This window comes from Portunus trituberculatus, chromosome 36, assembly GCF_017591435.1.
Source record: "Portunus trituberculatus isolate SZX2019 chromosome 36, ASM1759143v1, whole genome shotgun sequence".
In the NCBI taxonomy this organism is placed as follows: domain Eukaryota; kingdom Metazoa; phylum Arthropoda; class Malacostraca; order Decapoda; family Portunidae; genus Portunus; species Portunus trituberculatus.
This window is the reverse complement of record NC_059290.1, coordinates 8,055,771-8,076,284: the sequence shown is the minus strand read 5'-3', so window position 1 is coordinate 8,076,284 and position 20,514 is coordinate 8,055,771. Positions and strand designations below refer to the sequence as shown.

The 20,514-nt window shown below is 42.9% G+C and overlaps 2 protein-coding genes and 1 non-coding gene across 6 annotated transcripts; 1 reads left to right on the top strand and 2 right to left on the bottom strand.

Annotated features, from left to right (window-relative positions):
- Window positions 1–418: 418 nt before the first annotated feature.
- On the bottom strand, window positions 419–5,026 carry LOC123513678 (protein singles bar-like). Of its 2 annotated transcripts, none has more exons than XM_045271018.1 (5): window positions 4,841–5,026; window positions 2,575–2,761; window positions 1,747–1,929; window positions 1,048–1,188; window positions 419–600 (listed from the first exon to the last, which is right to left on the bottom strand). In XM_045271018.1, exons 2-5 carry the CDS (start codon window positions 2,755–2,757, stop codon window positions 532–534), a joined length of 576 nt encoding a protein of 191 aa, XP_045126953.1. In that variant the 5' UTR covers window positions 2,758–2,761; window positions 4,841–5,026; the 3' UTR covers window positions 419–531. The 2 variants fall into 2 exon arrangements, with proteins under 2 accessions (XP_045126953.1, XP_045126954.1); XM_045271019.1 differs by having other exon boundaries at window positions 2,575–2,764; window positions 4,841–5,015.
- Window positions 5,027–6,038: 1,012 nt separating this feature from the next.
- LOC123513677 (chorion peroxidase-like) lies at window positions 6,039–19,870 on the bottom strand. Of its 3 annotated transcripts, none has more exons than XM_045271016.1 (17): window positions 19,598–19,870; window positions 16,237–16,303; window positions 15,793–15,895; window positions 15,064–15,191; window positions 14,056–14,229; window positions 13,136–13,277; window positions 12,771–12,858; window positions 12,046–12,203; window positions 11,317–11,434; window positions 10,658–10,783; window positions 9,800–9,970; window positions 9,043–9,196; window positions 8,034–8,200; window positions 7,719–7,819; window positions 7,462–7,602; window positions 6,855–7,009; window positions 6,039–6,216 (listed from the first exon to the last, which is right to left on the bottom strand). In XM_045271016.1, exons 3-16 carry the CDS (start codon window positions 15,831–15,833, stop codon window positions 6,859–6,861), a joined length of 1,860 nt encoding a protein of 619 aa, XP_045126951.1. In that variant the 5' UTR covers window positions 15,834–15,895; window positions 16,237–16,303; window positions 19,598–19,870; the 3' UTR covers window positions 6,039–6,216; window positions 6,855–6,858. The 3 variants fall into 3 exon arrangements, with proteins under 3 accessions (XP_045126951.1, XP_045126950.1, XP_045126952.1); XM_045271015.1 differs by lacking the exon at window positions 19,598–19,870 and adding an exon at window positions 16,926–16,991; XM_045271017.1 differs by lacking the exon at window positions 19,598–19,870 and adding an exon at window positions 16,926–16,967 and having other exon boundaries at window positions 16,237–16,363.
- Window positions 10,191–10,263, top strand: Trnaf-gaa. Its single transcript has one exon. It is a non-coding gene; the product is annotated as a tRNA-Phe (tRNA).
- Window positions 19,871–20,514: the final 644 nt, after the last annotated feature.

Below are 20,514 nucleotides of genomic sequence, written 5' to 3'. Positions count from 1 at the left end.
TTTCTCTTGCTGGATGTAAGGAAAACAGATACAAAAATTAAAGTAAAGAAAAGAACACACAGAACTAGCAAGAAACTGAAGGATCTATTGCCACTCATCATCCACGCACTTCTCTAACCAACGGCCTTAATCAGAAACGCCTTGCCTTTTTACCATAACAATTTTTCAAGTCCCATTTAGACAACTAGCTGGGTTTTCATGACAGTTTCTCCTTATGATCAATTAGAAATCTTGCTAATCCATCACCAAAACCATAAAAATACCCTTAAAAACATGAGTACCTTCAATTAGAGTTCTAGGAAATAGTCGTCGTGAGTGCAAAGCGTTTCTGAATAGGGCTACAAATCTCATGGTGAACAAACACACACCAAAACAAATGAAGGACGAGGCTCTGAAACAAACAAAGAAAACGATGAGAAATAATCAGAATATTTTATTAAGGAAAGCATAATAAAAACCTACATATAAGATAAGAGCGTCAACAACCACCAACACCACCAACACCACCAGCACCCTCTACATGCCCGGCCGTCACTTGAGGTGGCGGTAGGAGGTCCACGCGTCCAGGCCATGCACCACGCCCAACACGAAGCCAAGGATCTGAAGGAGGGGATAAGAAGGAGGCTGCTGAGTGGAGGAACGAAGGAAAGGAATGAACGGTTGATAGATAAACAAACTAACTGAAAAAAAAGTAAAATAAATAAATGATAAATGAAAAAAAAAAGGAACACTACACAAGAAATCGAAGTTTTGGCTTTTGCAACTCACATAAACAAATTGATAGACAAAACAAGTCAAAGTTTTGGCCTCTGCAACACTCGCATAAACAAACTGATGGACAAACTAGCAATATAACTCAATGAAACACACAGGAACTCTTAACTTTAGCGTCTGCAACACTCACATAAACAAACTAACTAAAAAGAACACACATAAAAAAAAAAAAAAAAAAATGAAGTTTTGGCCTCAACAACACTCACGTAAACAAACAGATGAATAAGAAAGCAAAACAACAGAAAAAGTCGATGTTTTGGCTTGAACACTCACATATGCTGCTGACATCGCGGGGTAGACGGTGTAGTGTGGCGTGATGCGGTAGCCAGGGAGCAGCCAGATGTAGACAGACCAGGACAGGTAGGAGGAGGATGTGAGATACAACACGCAAGCCAGAGTGTTGAAGACCGTCTCCTGGTGGTGATAAGAAATGATAAGTCCTCTAGTTGAAGTGCCACGGGGTTTTTAAGGATATTTTTCATGATCCTACTGACAGATTAACAAGACTTCTACATTATTAACCACATCAGTACCATGACGCGTTTCTGTATTCATTCTGGTTACTAGTTAGTGATCTTATATAGCTTCAGAAACTTATGTGGGGATTAAAGTAGTGAAGACTGTCCATTAATCTTCTGGCATCCATAGACCCATGCTATATATATATTTTTTATTTATTTATACCATGTGGGCTTTTCACGGGAATTTATGGGCAAAAGGGGATACTTTTTGGGGTACCTCCTATCTCAAAGCCCACCCGCAATGAAACCGTTGCCCCGAGTGAGGAAGTGCAATAGTCTAATCGTACATAAATTTCAAGATAAATAATGTGACCCAGTATTGAAGAGGTTGACGGGATAAACAAAACTGGGAACCCGGCTTGTTATTTCTATGGCCTTGGAAATTTAAGGTGAGAGAGCAAAGCATTTCTGAATACGGTGGCCTTTGGAGTGTTCCCTGCGCCTCCCTTACCAGCACAGAGGATCGGATGAGGTTGAAGGAGTTGGCCGAGATGATGTAGCAGAAGAGGAGAAGGCTCACCACCAGGAGGCAGGCACACGTCGTCAGCAGGAACACTGTGAAGGATTCGCCCATGGTGGAGCTGTAGGGCAGACCGTAGTCCAGCACCAGTGTTAGGCAGATGGCTGACAGGATCTGCAGAAGGCGGCGACGAAGAGGTGAGGTAAAGGAAGAAAATGGGAAAAGGGAGAATGAATGAGAAGTACAAAGAAGCGAAATCAGAAAAGAAGCAAGGTGTAAACAGCGCACAGGATTTATAGAAGACGGCGATGGAGTGCTTAGAGAGAGGAAGAAACAAGAAAAAATTAAATAATAACCCCTTCACTCTGTAGGAAAACCGGGAAAGGAGAAGACAGGCATTTTCTTTCCTGTTGACTCTTCCGGTACGTCTAAAGAAAAGCAACCACCGCTTCTGCATAGTCACTAGAGGAAGACATCTTGGCGGGGAGCTGTTTGTAGAAGAATAAGAAGCTATACAGTAAAATGAAGTCAAGAGAAGATACAAGGAACAAAAAAACCTTTAGGAGACTTGTTCGTGGCGCTAACTTCACCCTACGGAAAGAAGGAAAGGAGAAAAAGGAGGAGGAGGAATACAAACGAATACAAAGAAACAAACAGCAGCAGGCCTATATTGGTTCTTACTAGGCTGTTTGTGGTCTACTCAATCTAAACTAATGCTAGGGAAAAAGGATAGCAAAGGAGGAGAGGAGGAGGAGGAGGAGGAGGAGGAGGAGGAGGAGGAGGAGGAGGAGGAGGAGGAGGAGGAGGAGGAGCACTGACCATCTCTCCTGCCTTGAGTAGCCCGGGTTTCGTTCTAAGGAAGTTGAGGTTGACGCAAGTACAGCAGTTGCAGCAGCAACACTTGATCCCCTCGCTTGTTGTAGTACTCCTGTAGACGGAGGGCTGGATGACAGTAGGCCGCCCCGCCCCTGCGCTCCACCCCACCGTGGGCTCCTGACGCATTGTGCTGCTGGGGGAGAGTGGCATTGTAGTGGTGGTGGTGGTGGTGTAAGGAAACGGAGAGGGAACACAAAGAAACACAAAGAAACGAGCAAAACAGAGCAAGGAAAAGATGAAACGGAGGAGAAAAGCATCGAAACACAAGGAAAACGAGGAGAAAAGAAGAAGCGGAGGAGATCAAACAAACACAAAGAAACAAAGAGAAACAAGCAAAACAACGCAGAGAAAAGATGAAACGGAAGAGTAAAACAATGAAACACAAAGAAAACGAGGAGAAAAGAAGAAGAGATAACGCAAAGAAACACAAATAAACAAGGAAAGCAAAGCAGAGTAAAGAGGAAACGGAAGAGTAAAACAATGAAACACAAAGAAAAAGAGGAGAAAAGAAGAAGAGGAGGAGACAACACAAAGGAACACAAATAAACAAGAACAAAACAGTAGGTGGTGACGGAAGCAACACATATAAACAAACAAAAACAAGAAGAAAAAAATGAACTCGAGAATATCAGCTGGCGCCACAGACCTTCTTAGGACCAGCAGCTGCACAAACAACACAGCCTCTGCCTCGCCTCACACCCGTACCGGAATCACAGCACACACTGACAGACAGCAAAGATTTACTCGATATCTCAAACAGGGGAAACGATTTACTGTTGTCATGGTTGCACTTCCTTCATATTCTAATACTGCACCTGCACCTCCTTTAACCCCTTCAGTGCAATGACGCGCTTTCACGTTTATTCCGCTTAATATTTGGTGATTTTAGACAGCTTCAGAAATTTATGTGGCGGTTGAATTAGTGAAGACTGGCCACTAATCTTCTGACCTCCATAGATCCTTCCTAATGTAAATGAAATCGTCTAATCACACCTAAATTCAAGTTAGAAATGTGTCCCAGTACTGAAGAGGTTAACTATGACGAAAACTGCATACACACCTAACCTATTAACTATTAAGTCTTTACACTATATATCACATTGAAATCGTAATACTGAACACACCTACCCAACCACATACACCCATACACACTTCCCTTAACCCATTAACTAGTACTCTTCATACATATCACACTGAAATCATAATATTTAACAATCTATTCACTCTACATTCTAAAATACACCAGTTTACACCCATATACGCCACAAACCTTCATGTTTTTAACCTTCACACAGCAAATGAAATCATAATACCGCCCTAACATACCTATCTAACAACGAACACCCTGAAATACACCCTTTCACCCTGCAATATATATTCACACCTCTACACACCATCTCCACCACATACACAGGAGAAACATTCAAACTTTCCTATTTTTACCCACATACACCAGAGCACACCCCAACACACTGCAATACACACCAATCATGAATAATACACACTAAGACGAAAAGACAAGAACACAAAGCTTAATATACAATCAAAACAGGAAGAAATATGCAAACCTGTTTATTTTTCACCCTCACACAACACACCACGCACTAACACACCCTGCAATACACAGTAACCATCTACACCTACACCGAGAGATGAAGACAAGAATACAAAGCTGAATATACAGTCAAAACATGGAGAAACAAGCAAACCTCTCTATTTATACCCTCACTCAGCAGACCACACCCTAAAACACCCTTTCAGTACACACTAACCATAAATAATCCACGCCAAGAGACGAAAAGACAAAAAGACAAGAATGCAAAGCTGAACATACAAGTAAAACAGATAAACACAAACTTTTTTTTTCACCCTCACATCCCAGACTACACCCTTCATCCCTTCAGTACCATGATGCGTTTTCATATCCATTCTGCTTATTGTTTGGGATTTTATATAGCTTCAGAAACTTGTGTGGAGATTAAAACAGTGAAGACTCTGGCCATTAACCTTTCGACCTCCATAATAAAATCGTCAGTAATCATACACAAAACTCATAGTAAAAATGCTTTCTAGTACTGAAAGGGTTAAACACAACCTTACAATACACATTAACCATCTACACAAACCGAGAAACGAAAAGACAAGAACACAAAGCTGGAATATACAATCACAGCACTGATAGGTAAGCTTCAGGCACTAATGTACTTACTTAAGGCTGAGGTGTGTGCGGGTTTTCTGCCCACGAAGACCAAGCAAGCAAGCAAGCGGGTGAGTGGCGGGCGGGGCGGGTAACGGAAGCAGTGACAGAGGAGCACTGAAGGGGGTTTGTGTGCAGTCTCCGCCGCTCTCCGCCCTTCCTCCCCAGCTGTCTCTGCCACCACCCGTGTAGTTTTATTTTCAGTGCTCTCCCTGACTCCCTCACCCTTCTCCCACCGCCCCTCCCACGCGCCCTCAAGCCTAAACGTGCGTCTGTGATGTCATCCCTGTACTTACTACTACCGGGCGAACCCCTGCGTCTTGTTAACTGCGAAGGATTGATCGAAATGCATTTATCAGTATTCATTGTAGCTTAACGTGTAGAAAATGGCGGTGAATTGGATAAGAGTAGAGGTGAGAAGAAAGGGAGAAAAGGAGAGTAAAGAACGATGGAAAAAAGAACTGAGAAGAACTGAGAAAGAATATATAAAGAAAAGGGCAAGAAAAGGATAGAAGAAATATCAATCTCTTCATTGTATAGCTAAACGTGTAGAGAATGGTGGCGAATTGGATAACAGTAGAAGAAATGCAGGAAACGGAAAAAAGGAAAGGAAAGAAAAAGTATATGAAGAAAAGAAGAAAAAGACAGAAGAAATGTTAAGTTATTCATTGTAGCTTAATGTGTAAAGCATGACGGTGAATTGGATAAGAGTAAAGAAATACAAGAAACAGGGAAGGGGAAAGAAAAGAAAGATATATATATATATATATATATATATATATATATATATATATATATATATATATATATATATATATATATATATATATATATATATATATATATATATATATATATATATAAAAGGAAGAGAAAGAGAAGAAATATTAGTTTATTCATTGTAACAACGTGTAAAGATACTAAAGAATAGCGGTGAACTGGATAGGAGGAGAAGAAGGAAGAAAGGGAGAAAAGGAGAGGAAAGAAAGGAAAAGTTGATACAAAGAAATATATCACGGAGAAAGAAAATATAGGAAAAGAATGTTGAGAAAAGAAAAGAAAATATAAAAAGAATTAAATGGAGAGGGAAGCTAAATTGTTCTCTCTCTCTCTGGACGTGTGAAATGTTAGTATGATTTTTCCCAAGACGAAGGTGGCTAGAATTAAGACTAAATACCGAACCTTAAGGATGAATAAAGCAAACCACTCGTTAAACAATTATCATCATTATTATAAAAGCAACAACTGACAACAAACTCAACTAAAACGAAGACTCACATGCTCGAACCGGTTTTGTTTTGTAATAGTGAAACATTGGAAAAGTTGAAATTAAAACACACACAAACAGGGCGTCGCTTATTCTCCGAAACCACTGGTCGCGTGACAGTCTGAAAAAATAGGAAGCGGGTTTAATGGATGTGATCTCTGCTAACCAATCTCGAGTGTGTTTATTTCTAGTTAAAAATAATAATACATAACTTTTCTAAGAGTGGTAATTCAGTTGATCAGGTAAATAAATCAGTTACTCACAATTACTCAACTGATTTATTTTTTTTCAACTAGCTACTACTTCCACGGGCTCACAAGAATGTAGATCTTCGTAGCAACAACAGCTATTACTCACCCACTCACTCTCTATAGTAACATCATCTCCAATAGCTACCAATGAACTAGTCACTCACTCATTCACTCGTCAGCACTCACTCACTCACTCACTATTCTTACATCATCTCCAGTATTTAACAATGGACCACTTACTCACTCATTCACTCGCTATCACTCTACACTTTCTGCAATTACATCATCTTCAGTATCCATCAATGAACCACTCGCTCACTCATTCACTCGCTGTCACTCTCTCACTCTACACTAACATCATCTTCAGTATTCATCAACGAATCACTCACTCACTCACTCACACTCTACACTTACATCCAGTATCCAACAATAAACCACTCACTCACTCGCTCACTCATTCACTCGCTCACCCCTGCACCATCTCAGTACCCCAGTGTCTTTTACTCACGCCTTCAGGTACAGCCCTCCTCCACCCAGCCTTCCTGCCACTTAAACACTAGGTCCTTCTGGCACGCCGAGGGGTTGTGCGGTTGGCTCCCTGGTTCCTCTCTCCACAACTCCAGGTCCGTGCCCGTCAGATCGCTGCACTTCCTGGCTCTGTTACTGAAGATGCAATGTTTGTCTCCCGTAGTTATGAAGGTTTCTGAACTCCTACGCTGAACCTGCACTACTTTCAAAAGGCTATTATTGAAGTTCCTCGGGTTTTCAAAGGTGTGTGTGTGTTTTTTTTTTATCGTTCTAGTGGTAAATTTATAAAGTTGCTACGTTATTAACCCCTTCAGTACCAGGACGCGTTTCCATATTAATTCTAGTTACTATTTGGTGATTCTATACAGCCTCAGAAACGTATGTGGGGATTAGTATAGTGAAGACTGTGGCCATTAATCTACTGACACCCATAGAGCCTTCCTAATGTCAATAAAATGGTCTAATCGTACTCAAATCTCTAGGCAAAAACGTGTCCCAGTATTGAAGGGTTGATAGGGTGCATAGTGCTGAGAATCTGTTTGTGTCTGCTTCTACCTGTCCGTCCCCCCCCTCTCTCTCTCTCTTACGTCCTGCTGCTCATCTTTAGTGCCTTGCGCGGGGCCGTGGCGTCCGTGCCGTTCAAGCTGTCGCACACCACGCGGCTCAGGGAGGACTGTCGCAGCGAGGTTAACTGCTCCGGCGTGAACCCCGCAATGCGATTCTCAAACCTGGAAGCGAAAAAGGGGACATGATAATTAACACCAATACTTCATCTACTTTTCACTATTAATTTCTGTGGGAAGGCCTCTGTCTTTTTTTCTCCTTAATTCTTTTTAAGGCTTACCAGAAACGGTCGCCTCGCTTCAGGTAGAGGAACTGCAGGCCAATGATACAGCGCATCGTGGGGCCAACCATGGTCTTGACCTTGGAACTGGTGCTCTCCGCCTGAGGAAACAAGTAAGGAGACTAATACGAGTAGTTAGCTAATTAAGAAGAGGTACTAAATACACCTAGACTAACCATCAGTTATTAAGAAAAGGATGTATCAAAAATCACCAGGAAACCCACAAAAAAAAAAAAACTGATTAAAAACACTTAATAACATCAACAATTAAGGAAAAAATGTACCAAACAGTAGCCAGAAGATTAATCCACTCACCAACGAGCCCACGATGAGGTCCACGTCCCGCACATCCCGGTACACGTCGCGGATGTTCCGTAGCGGCTCGGGTTTCATGCGTTCCTCCAGCTCTTCGAAGGTGGTGACGTTGAGACCCTCGCACATGTTGAGATACTCCACGTAAGGCGCTATGGCGTGGTCGCGGCCTGGTGGTAGTAGTAGTAGTAGTAGTAGTAACATACGAGAATAAAAAGGGAAAAAATAGAAAAGAAGAGAGAGAGATGACCATAGAAAAAGTAGAATTCGAAAGAAATGGTAGAAAAACAGAAGCAAGGAGAAGGAAACGAGAAAAAATAGGGGATAATAAAAAAGCAAAACAAAAGAATACAGAAGAAATAATAAAAAGAACGAGAAAAGGACAATATCACTAACAACACCCTTCCTAACACCACTACAACTCAACACCCTCCCTAACACCACTACAATATTACACCATACCATACACCTTCTACAACCTACAGTACTACACCCTTCCTAACACCGCTATAATACAACATCCTTCCTAACACCACTTTAATACAACACCCTCCCTTCCACTCTCCCAACACCACTACAACACAACACCTTAACCTAACCTAACCTAACCTAACCTAACTTAACCTAATTCAACCCAACTCAAACCTAACCTAACTCAGCTCAACTCAACCCAACCTAAACAAACATGTACATTAGTTCGCACACACAAACACAGTCGTTAAATCCCTGTTAAGTACCCCAAAGATTCGACACAACAACAAACACTCACTCATTGAAACTATGACCACAAACACACAATACAAGGACACTAGGACATCAATCAAAATCATGTAATAGAAAAACTACACAAAGCTCTAAATCCCATTATACCTACCTTACCCTACCCTATCCTAACCTACCTTAACATAATCCAACCCAACTAAACCTAATCTAACCCAACTAAACTTAACTTAACCTAACCTAACCGAACCGAACCCAACCCAACCCGATCTGACCCAACCCCGAGACTGACCCCTGGCTATGTTGAGCGCCATGAGGTCCTGGCCGGAGAAGGGGTCGTCAGGAAGCTGGAAGAGGTGGTTCAAAATGGCGTCAGTCAGCTTCAAGTCTATCACCTCGAGTCGTGCCCGGATCATGCCCCGCAGCACCTGGTCGTACATACCGTCCTGAAGGTGTAGGTGAGAGAATAGTACCAGTAGTAGTAGTAGTAGTAGTAGTAGTAGTAGTAGTAGTAGTAGTAGTAGTAGTAGTAGTAGTAGTAGTAGTGGTAGCAGTAGTGGTAGTAGTGGTAGTAGTGGTGCAGCAGTGGTGGTAGCAGTGGCAGGTGGTGGCAGTAGTAGTAGTGGTGGTGGTGGTAGTGGTGGTGGTGGTGGTGGTGGTGGTGGTGTGAGTGGTGGTGGTGGTGGTGGTGGTGGTGGTGGTGGTGGTGGTGGTGGTGGTGGTGGTGGTGGTGGTGGTGGTGGTGGTGGTGGTGGTGGTGGTGGTGGTGGTGGTGGTGGTGGTGGTGGTGGTGGTGGTGGTGGTGGTGGTGGTGGTGGTGGTGGTGGTGGTGGTGGTGGTGGTGGTGGTGGTGGTGGTGGTGGTGGTGGTGGTGGTGGTGGTGGTGGTGGTGGTGGTGGTGGTGGTGGTGGTGGTGGTGGTGGCAGCAGTGAGCAGTGGTGGTAGTGGTGGTAGGTGGTAGTAGCAGTAGTAGTAGTAGTAGTAGTAGAGTAGTAGTAGTAGTGGTGGTAGTGGCAGTAGTAGTAGTAGTAGTAGTAGGGGGGCATTACCTGCATGATGTCCCCCGGGTTGTGGAAGGTGGGCACGAGGGGCATGGCGGTGAAGGGCCGGTAGTTCTTGCCCACCAGCAGTAAGTGGTTGGGTATCATGGCATGCCCGACCCTGAAGGCTGCGCTGGTGAACTCCTCCATCAGGCTCGGGTCCGTGTTGGCGTCGTACCCCTGGAGAGAGAGAGAGAGAGAGAGAGAGAGAGAGAGAGAGAGAGAGAGAGAGAGAGAGAGAGAGAGAGTCACGCAAGATTTCCACATTCATAAATAAGTTTCATATCATCATTACTTCTATTTTCCAACTATTTACTAACTCCTAGCTTACTAATAACCAATATCATAAAAATTACTATAAATTTTGTTTAATTAATACTGACTTTCCTTCGTTGTCACCGCCTAGATAGCTCAGTTGGGAGAGCGTTAGACTGAAGATCTAAAGGTCCCCGGTTCGATCCCGGGTCTGGGCAAACTGTTTTCGTTGGCCAATATGATGACGCCTCGAAATTGTCCGAACGTTTGGGGAAAATTAATGGATTCTACTACAATTAATCTTTTACCAACTTGCTAACTGTAATATGGATAGATAGTACATTCATTTTCATTTCTATCCCTTACATTCACTTTTTTTTTGTTCTTTTCGAGTTATTCTGTATATTTCTTTAGTAAATTTGCTTGACATTCTGGCAAACGAACATTCTCCCATCCATTCATATTTTCGAGACCCAGTTCAACACACCCAAACAACACTAACCACAACTAACTAACTAACCAGCCAACACAACAGAAGACTCACGTTCACAACAGCCTCATACTAATTAAAAGGAAAGCTGCACGTGAACAGACATTTGGCGGCGACCGTACCTCATAATATCCTTCCGTCTGATTGTTGAAGCCCATCTGTTTGGCCCTCTGGCGGCCCAGCAGAAGAGGCAGAAACTCGTGGTACACCATCTTCTGATACTGCGCTATGTTGATCTTGCGCGCTTCCTGTGTGTGTGTGTGTGTGTGTGTGTGTGTGTGTGTGTGTGTGTGTGAGAGAGAGAGAGAGAGAGAGAGAGAGAGAGAGAGAGAGAGAGAGAGAGAGAGAGAGAGAGAAGCGGAGGGGAAGGGAGAAGGGGAGGGGAAGGGAGAAGGAGAGGGAGAACGAGAGGAGTGAAAGCGATAGAGAGAAACGGACATAAGCCAGTGAAACATCTAAAGCATTTCCTTTAGTCACTCCCCTTCACTAGGAAATAACAGGAACCACACTCTGTACACTAATAATACTGAATCCCCCTCATATAACCTTCTCATCACATTTAATCCTTTACCTGCGAGACCCAGCCATTCACAACACCGCAAGCAATGTACAGAATCTTTATGAGCACCCACAAGAAAAAAATAAGCATAAAAAGGAACATATTTCGTTATCTAAATCAAGTAAAAAATATCTGAGGGTGACTGCATAACAAGAAGGTCTAAGTGCATGATCTATGAAGCCTTACGAAGCTCAGCAGGTGATAAGAAGAGCCTGCCGTTACCTGAAAGATCCGCTCGTCGTTCCAGTGAGGGTTGATGGAGGCGAGGGATCGAGCAATACGGTTATGTTCCCTGAAGTATACCACATGAAGCACCACTAGGCCCAGGTGCTCGTTGGCTCTGCAGGCGTGGCGAGGGATGAGCGAGCAAGACGAGGGTAGAAGGGAGGAAAGCAAGAGGGTGGAGGCAAGAGGAGAGGAACGGAATGGTGATGGAGGGAATACACCAAAAAGAGTAAGGAGGAAAGGAGAGATTGAAAGGGGAAGGATCAAAGAAAGACAAGAGGGAACGGTGACGGGAGGAGAGTAGGAGGGTGGAGGAGGTAAAAGAAGAGGTAGGAATGGTGATGGAGGGAATAAACCAAAAAAGAGTAAAGAGAAGAAAAGATTGAAAGGGAAAAGATCAGGAAGGACAGGAGGGATTAGTGAGGAAAGGGAACGGTGAAGGGAGGAGAGAAGCAGGAGGAGGAGAGGAATGGTGAAAGAAAGAGAATGAATATAAAAGGATAATTAAAGATTGAAAAGGGAAGGATCAGAATTGAGAAGGAAAGAACGAGGAAGGGAAAGAAAGGAGTTAAGGATATGAACTACTGAAACACACACACACACACACACACACACACACACACACACACACACACACACTTTAGGCGGTCACCCATCCAAGCACTAACCAGCCCCACCGTCGCTTAACCTCACTGATCGCACACACCTAGCCTCTCTTATTACTACCTGTCATCCCCCGTCAGGAAGCATTGCCCCATCTCAGTGCGACACTCCACGAAGCGACTGGCGTTCACGAGGGGCGGCAGGGCGTGGTGAGACTCCCGCAGCAGCCCGCCCGTTCTTGTCCTCAGTTCCTTCTCCCTACACGGATCGCTTCCATACACCTGCGCGTCAAAAAATAAATAAAAAAAAAAAATAAATAAATGAAAAAATATATAGCAAACTAAAATAAAGTAAAAAATAATAAAATAAATAAAAACAAATTAGACAAAAAGGAAAAAATACTACTATAAAAAAAAGGAAGGAAAAAAGGAAGACTAGACAAAGGAGGAATACTGACTGGGGTAATAAAGGAAGAAAGGAAGGAAAAAAGGAGGAATACAACAACCCGTCAAAAATACAAAAAAAAAAAAAAAAAAAAACACAGACGGCGGTAATAAAGGAAGGAAAAATGAGGAGATAGAAAAAGGAAGAAAGAATGAGGGAATAGACGAATGGAGGAATGGAGGAAGGATGAAAATGTGCAAGAATTACGGAGAGTGTTGATAAAGGAAGGAAGAATGAAGGAAATAGACAAGCATAGGAAAAGAGAAAGGATAAAAGTGTGCAAGAAATACTGACAGCAAGAACTAAGGAAGGAAGAATGAGGAAATAAGCAAATGTAAGAATAGAGGAAGGGTGAATGAAGGGATGGAAGTTCGTAATAAAGAGGGATCGATATAATCACTCACGGTGGACAGGTCGAGAAATGCGGTGTTCAGGTTAATGTGGCGGAAAGCGTTGTGGTTCCTTCTGTCCGGTAGCCATCTGCCCAGCGACCTGTGAAGAAGAAGAAGAAGAAGAAGAAGAAGAAGAAGAAGAAGAAGACGAAGACGAAGAAGAAGAAGAAGTAAAAGCAGCAGTAGAAGTAGAAGCAAAAGTAGAAGTAGATGTAGAAGCAGAAGTAGATGAAGCAGCAGAAGCAGAAGCAGAAGAAGAAGATGTAGGAGAAGCTAATCTTAACTAAATCTTAAGAAAAACAAACTTACAACATGAAAAAAAAGTGACAATCACACACACACACACACCTGAATTCTCTAACCTGCCCGTCCCTCACCTGACGACCGGGAGACACCTGCGCTTGCCCGTCTCTGCGTAGGTGGGTGGGATGAAGGGGTCGTCTGGCGGGATGGGTATTGGCAAGCAGATCGGGTTTGTCCACGCCTCGCAGTCACCACACTCGCGGGATTTGACTGCCGCTGTGAGAGGAGGAGGAAGAGGAGAAGGATGAAAAAGAGGGAAGGATGAGGAAGATGAGGAGGAGTAGGAAGAGGAGGAGGAGGAGTGAAGATTGGAAGAGAAGGGACAGTATGGGGAAAGAAGGGAAGGATGAAGTAAGGAATGAGAAAAGAAAGGAGGAGGAGGAGGAGGAGGAGGAGTGAGATTTGGAAGAGAAGAAGGGATGAAGAACGAAGAAAGGGTGAAGAGAGGATGAGTAAGAGGAGAAAAGAGAGGAGGAGGAGATGGAGGAGGAGGAATGAAGTTTGGAAGGGAAGGACCGAGAGAGATAAACAGAAGAGATGGAGAACGAAAGAAAGGGTGAAGTAAGAAGTAAGAGGAGAAAAGAGTGAAAGATGAGGAAGAAGAGAAGGAAAAGGAGGAAGTAATGTTTTCTTTCTGCTACAATATAAACAAACCCACTCACATAAAGTGTTAAATCGTATTCAACATCCTAAAGACAATCAAATAGTGTTAAACCGCTGTCCACTGACTAACAGTACAAACACCTCATGGAAAGCTAACCCCTTCAGTACTGGGACGCATTTTTTACCTTGAGTTTTGGGTGTGATTAGACCATTTTATTTACATTAAGAAGGATCTATGGAGGTCAGAAGATTAATGGCTACAGTCTTTACTATTTTAATCCCTCACATGAGTTTCTGAAACCGTAAAAAATCACCAAATAGTAAGCAGAATTAATATGGAAACGTGTCATGGTACTGAATGGGTTAATAGCAGTTCTCCACGCCCCCTCACACTCCACGGTCATAGTGTGGATGATGTCGTGGTCAATGAACTGTCCAATCTGCATGAAGAGAGTGGAGAAGAGACGCTGGTACTTGGCGGGCACGTGGCGGATGTGCAGGCTGACATTACGAGGGTTGGGTAGCAGACACCCATCCACGCCCCGGGTCCTCATCAACGCCTCGTCTGTCCCGGAGGAAGGAGTTATGAATGAAAAAAAGGAAAAAGGAAAAGGTACAAGGAAAACACACGAAGGGGAAAATAAAAAGGTACAAGGAAAATGGGACACGAAGGGGAAAAAAGAAAAAGGTACTAGGAAAACACATAAGGAAAAGAAAGGAAAAAAGGTACAAGGAAAACACATCAAGGGAAAAAGAAAAAGTTACTAGGAAAACAGCACATGAAGGGAAAGGAAAAAAGTACTAGGAAAACAACACAACACGAAGGGGATAAGAAAGGAAAAAAAAAACATGAAGGGAAAGAAAGAAAAACGTACAAAAAAAAAAATGAAAGGGAAAATAGGAAAAAAATACAAGGAAAACAAAATGAAAGGGAAAATAGGAAAAAAAGTACAAGAAAAACACATGAAGGGATAGAAAGAAAAGAAAGGTACAAGAAAAAAAAACACATGAAAGGGAAAAAAGGGAAAAGGTACAAGGAAAACAAAATGAAAAGGGAAAAAAAGAATAAAAAGTACGAGAAAAACAACAAATGAAGGGGAAAAAAAAGGAAGAAAATGGAGAAACCTAACCTCATTTTCAACATATTCTGAAACGCTGTGCTCTTTCTCACCACGACTATTTTCAAAGACGGCAAAGATGACCAGCCGGGTTCAACAGACTCTTCATCCTATCAATAGCGTAAAAACATCATTAATCTGTCAATAAAAGAATACTTGTGTGACTTCAATTAGTAGCCTTCTGATAGTAGCTGAGGTGTGGAGACAAGTGTTACAGAATAAGGTCTCTCTCTCTCTCTCTCTCTCTCTCTCTCTCTCTCTCTCTCTCTCTCCACACCCACCATAGACAGGATGCAGCAAGCGGGCTACAGGAGTGTCCGCGGCGCCCAGGACGTAGTGGCGGAGGTTGTTACAGTGTCCAGTGAGGGTGCGGTACCTGTCACTGGGGTCACACGGCTGCAGGAAGGCGCTGACGTGGGGAACAGAGGCAAGGAAATCGATCAGGGAGAAAAGGTAAGAAGGGGAGGAAGTGGCAATGAGGCACTATGAGGAAATGGCACCAAGAGGAAGAAGAGAAGGCACTACGAGGGAGAGGAAGAGGGACTGAGGCACTACGAGGGAGAGGAAGAGGCACTAAGATGGAAAAGAAAAGGCACTCAAAGGGAGAGGAAGAGGCACTGTGACAATAAGAGGGAGAGGAAGAGGCACTGAGGCACTAAAAGGGAGAAGAAAAGGCACTAAGAGTGAGAAGAAGAGGCACTGTGACACTAAAAGGAAGAGGAAGAGGCATTGAGGCACTAAGGGGAAGAAGAGAAAGCATTAAGATGGAGTGTAATATGGAGTCTGAGGAAGAGAAGCTACTAAGGAGGAGAAGGTACTTAGATAAATTTGCACTGAAGGAAGCCAGCTGGGGTCAAAAATGGAGAGTAGAGGTTTGTTTTGTTATCGTCTGTTTCAACAATGGATGCTTGACTACGGGATGTGATGTGGATGAGGGAAGACAAGCGGACTGTTTCGGGACAATGCTTCACTCTCAAGTCAACAGGGCCTTGGTGCCGAGACTCGCTCACCTGCACTCCCGGGGCGGCGCGTGCAGGTTGGTGGATGTCATGTTCGGGATGGTATTAGGGCGCCGCCCCTCAGGGTCACCCCAGTAAGGCGACGTGGTACTCTCTAGAAAAACCAAACTGAACCACTGATTCACACTTTAGTTCTTTTATTGAGGCCAAATCACTATAATAGATCTGATATGGCCACGCAAGATGAACGATCAAGTGATACAAAGCAAACAAAAATACAATTAGTCATTAAATAATTGTCTCGGCTAAACCATTCAGCACTACAAGTAATCTATAAATACTCAACGAATTTAATATTATACTGTAGCGGATGAGACATTTTGAGTGAAAAAAAAATATATAGAATCTTCCAATTGCATCTAGAATATAACGAGACGAATGGATGGTGCTAAAACAAACAAGCAATAAACACACATTCTTGAGGTCGTTCCATACCTGGCGGAGTGGCCGAAGTGCCGTTTGGACAGTGACTCAGCTGCCCCGCCGTGCGCCCCCACGTGGCCTGGCGGGGAACAACGCACCGTTACCCCATACTCTAGAACACTGCTGGTTGCCTTATACCCTAGTGAGGGTGCGGGAAGGGAGAGGTAGGGTTTGAAACCATTTGCTCAATAAACACTATTTAATTCTTTCAATACTAGGACACACATTTACCTTGAGATTTGTGTACGATTAGATAATTTTATTGACATTAGGAAGGGTCTATGGAGGTCAGAAGATTAATGGTCACAGTCTTTAGTATTCTAATCTTCACTTGAGTTCCTGAAGTTGTATAAAATCATCGAATAGTTAAGAGAATGAATATGAAAACGCGCCATGGTATTGAAGACGTAAAAAAAAAAAAACTGAAATAACTCAAAGAACAGTCGATGGAAATGTCTGATGGAAATAGTATCTTTTATACAGAGGCCGCAGTGTTGTCCTAATGACTTTTTGCAGCTTTCCTTATTCTTCTTATGTTCTCATTTAACAAGCACGTGTCCTAATACCCGTGTAAAGCATAATTCTATCAGTCATCCAAAGACTTTAATCAGTTCAGTTCTCCGTATGCTTCAGTACACGTCACTGTTGCCATCCGCACCGATTATCCTGTACACGCCACCACTGCCTCTCCTCTCACTCACCACCATAAACAAGCACACCCCAGCGCCCCACATCGCCGACACACGTCCTGCCATCACCACTCGCACCACACTGACGCGAACACTGCTCCAACAAACCAGCACCAAACTTGACACGAGGCTTCGAATCTATTGATTTTATATTCTAAATTCGTTTTTTATTCCCTTCCACGCTGAATAATTCAAGGCCAACTGAAGTTTTTACCCCCCCGACTCTCCCTGCATCCTCTTCCCTCTCCCAGCCTCATCTCTCACTCCCAACTACCGGCAAAATAAGAACAAAACAATAAATAAAGCACAACACCAAACTAAATAAAACCACACTAAAAGTCTCCCTCTTTGCAGGCATTCTTCTTTCACTCGCTCTCCCTCTCTCCGCCTCACCTCTCACTTATACCCACTGATTGAATACAAAATAAAAATTGCCCCATACCATAAAGAAAGCAGAAGCGGCGGCGGCGGCAGTAACAGCAGTGGCATCATCATCATCAGCAGCAGCTACAGTAGAAGCTAGTGTAATATTGTATGTGGTGAAAAACCACACAGACAGACAGACAGACACACACACACACACACACACACACACACACACAGAGAGAGAGAGAGAGAGAGAGAGAGAGAGAGAGAGAGAGAGAGAGAGAGAGAGAGAGAGAGCTCGTGTACCTATATTGATGCTGAGATTTTTTAAAGTAGTGGAGGAGCACGGCACAAGTGTTTCAGAGTAGTGGCAAGCCTGGGCAAACTGAAGCCATGAGTTGTGGAGCCAGTGCCTTTCTTGTCCTCCCCATCAGCACAAAACACACACACACTGCATAAGCATGTATACAACGAAAAACAGGACAAACACACACACACACACACACACTGCATCTGCATGACTACAATGAAAAATAAGACAAAACACACACACACACACACACACTGCATCAGCATGACTACTATGAAAAATAAGACAAAAAAAAACAAAAACACACACACTGCATCAGCATGGCTACAATGAAAAATAAGACAAAAACACACACACACACACACACACACACACACACTGCATCAGCATGGCTACAATGAAAAATAAGACAAAAAACACACACACACACACACACACACACATTGCATCAGCATGACTACAATGAAAAATAAAACAAAACACACACACACACACACACATTGCATCACAATGTATACAACGAAAAATAGAATAACACACACACACACACTCACATGCGATATAACACAGTAAATGAAGCTACATATGGACGAAGAGAGCCAGGAAGGGAAGGCAGGTGGGAGGCTCCCGCCATCGTGACGTCACGGCCTGGCCCGGTGGACTGATGACGTCACGGCCTTGGCCTGGCCTGGCTTGGCGGGCTTTTCTTCCTTTACGTAAATAATTTTGAAAATGACCCCTTAAAAAAACGCCGCCAGACCCAAATGCTTTACATATTCGGACTTGGTACAAACTTTAACTAACAACCAAAATATAAAGAGATTCCAAATCCCAGTAGTATTTAAGATTTTTCAAAAGAACTATGAATAAATTGTTGGAACCTTGACCCCTACTTAAAAAAAATTAAATGTCCGTCCATTTTCACTTCAAAGGAACAAAACACACTTAAAATGTATGAACAGTCTTTTCCAATCCTTTAAAGTGAGTTACAGCCAGAAATCAATAATTCACAGGGGAACAATAAAACTATTGTTGGAACATTAACACCATAAGGAAACAATTCTACTCTCAACTAATTTCATAGATCAGGAAAGCGAAACACTTTAAAACGCATCAAATATTTTTTGAAAACAATAAGAACTTAATACTGACTCAAACAAAAAATTTCCCTAATCGCTGCTGAAAATTTGGCGCAAAAACACTCTTATTTAACACAAAAGCAACGCCAAACACAACATGCAACATCCCACACACGCATGGAAAACGCTTCAAACACAACAAAATACTTGTAGAAAGCATCAGATCTTACTATTGAGCCCAAATAAACAGTCCAGGAATTAAGGAAAATAGTCTTGGATTCTGGGCGGGCTGGGGTAGGCACTACGTATATCCAAGATGGCGGCGAGGCCAATGGAGATGGATCGACCCTTCTTGTATCTTATTTAGATCTTCACCAAACTTAAACCTGGCCATGGCAAATGTATCTGAACAGCTGATATGAAAGCTTAGTAACGCAGCTGCATGTTGTGGCAAGATAGACCTATATTAGTGAGAGATATGATTGGAAAGGGATTCAAGATGGCGGTGGGGTCAGTTGGTGGGTGGACACTCCCCCTCTACATCACATAAGAATCCTCACCAAGTTTAACCTGGCCATGGCGGTTGTATCTGAACAGTATTATGAAAACTTAGTGACACTGCTGCATGATGAGGCAAGACAGGCCTATAATTGTGAGACATAAGACAGGTTATGTCAATAAATAGGGATAAGTCGGTAGCTTTGTATCAATAATTAGCCAAATATCAATACAAAAAGCTCAATGATAACAAATAGCATAAGAAATACCCAAACAACGAATAATAAAACTTAATTTCCTCGGCCCAAACATTTAAAAATGGTACGGAAGACATTTGATGAATTTTCCCGAGTAGTCCCTTGGCTGTAACTCTCCTTAATACACGTAAATAAACACTGACCAAGAGACAAGGTAAGGCCTCTGTCACTCACTTCGATAACGTAGTCTTGCCTCTGTGGTTGGGTAATGTAGCTTTAGTCCAGTAATAAGATGACTTGCAGACGTGTGGAAACACCAACGCAGTCTTATTGTCACGAACTTTAAAAATACTCGTGAAATCCAGTAGTGTCACTTTAACCAGAACCTTTTGAGAGTACAAATGTTGTTGATATGTCACTAGAATCCTAGAAGCACTCTTAAAATCCTATGTCAATTCTAGCAGAGGTATTTAAATGTAAAATATCTGCCAAACCGAGCACCTTCTACCGCCACAAAACACTGAAAAGGACTGAAGTCTGAGGGTGAGGCCGAGGCAGGACTGCGGGAGAGTGCGGCTCAGTTGCCAAGGAGCAGCGTAGCAACAGTTACCTTATTAACGAGCCTCTTATTTGAAAAAAAGATTGCTATCAGAGTGATATTGATACTGTTACATAGATTGGTAGTATAACTTGTCCTGTACTTAAATTTGTAGTAATAGTAATGATACAAGGACTTATGTGAATCCTGCTGGTTCCTCACTCGGGAACGAGCGCATTAACTATATGATATTTTGATCACGAATGTCTTAACCAGGCCACAGATTGTCATTGTCCGCTTGTTTCATCTTACAGTAACACATTCCATAAAAGAAAGTTGATAACGAAAGGAGAGAAAAAAAAAAAAAAAAAGAAAGGCATATAGACGACTTTGAGGTACGAAAAGCTCATTTTGGGGTCCAGGAATGAGCCAGTGCACATTGCTAGCCAGAGACGACTCGATTGCAGCCCAGAGTAAATGCATCATACTCGGTCTCCGGGCTGGAGGGCAGTTGCCTCCCTCACCATCACGGGGATGTAGAGGAATGTTTGCCCGGCTCCAAGTGGCATGTACAACTATGTGCACAAACGCTGAAGGGATCCGACATTTGAAG

Excerpts from the sequence above, each read along its gene's own strand:
- LOC123513678 (XM_045271018.1), bottom strand. The coding sequence starts at position 2,757 with ATGCGTCAGGAGCCCACGGTGGGGTGGAGCGCAGGGGCGGGGCGGCCT. Across the intron at positions 1,930-2,574 it reads TACTCAAGGCAGGAGAGATG|ATCCTGTCAGCCATCTGCCT; the intron begins GTCAGTGCTCCT and ends CGCCTTCTGCAG. Across the intron at positions 1,189-1,746 it reads TCATCCGATCCTCTGTGCTG|GAGACGGTCTTCAACACTCT; the intron begins GTAAGGGAGGCG and ends TATCACCACCAG.
- LOC123513677 (XM_045271015.1), bottom strand. The coding sequence starts at position 16,979 with ATGGCAGGACGTGTGTCGGCGATGTGGGGCGCTGGGGTGTGCTTGTTT. Across the intron at positions 7,820-8,033 it reads ACCTCATCGTGGGCTCGTTG|GCGGAGAGCACCAGTTCCAA; the intron begins GTGAGTGGATTA and ends TTGTTTCCTCAG. Across the intron at positions 7,010-7,461 it reads CTAAAGATGAGCAGCAGGAC|TAACAGAGCCAGGAAGTGCA; the intron begins GTAAGAGAGAGA and ends TTGCATCTTCAG.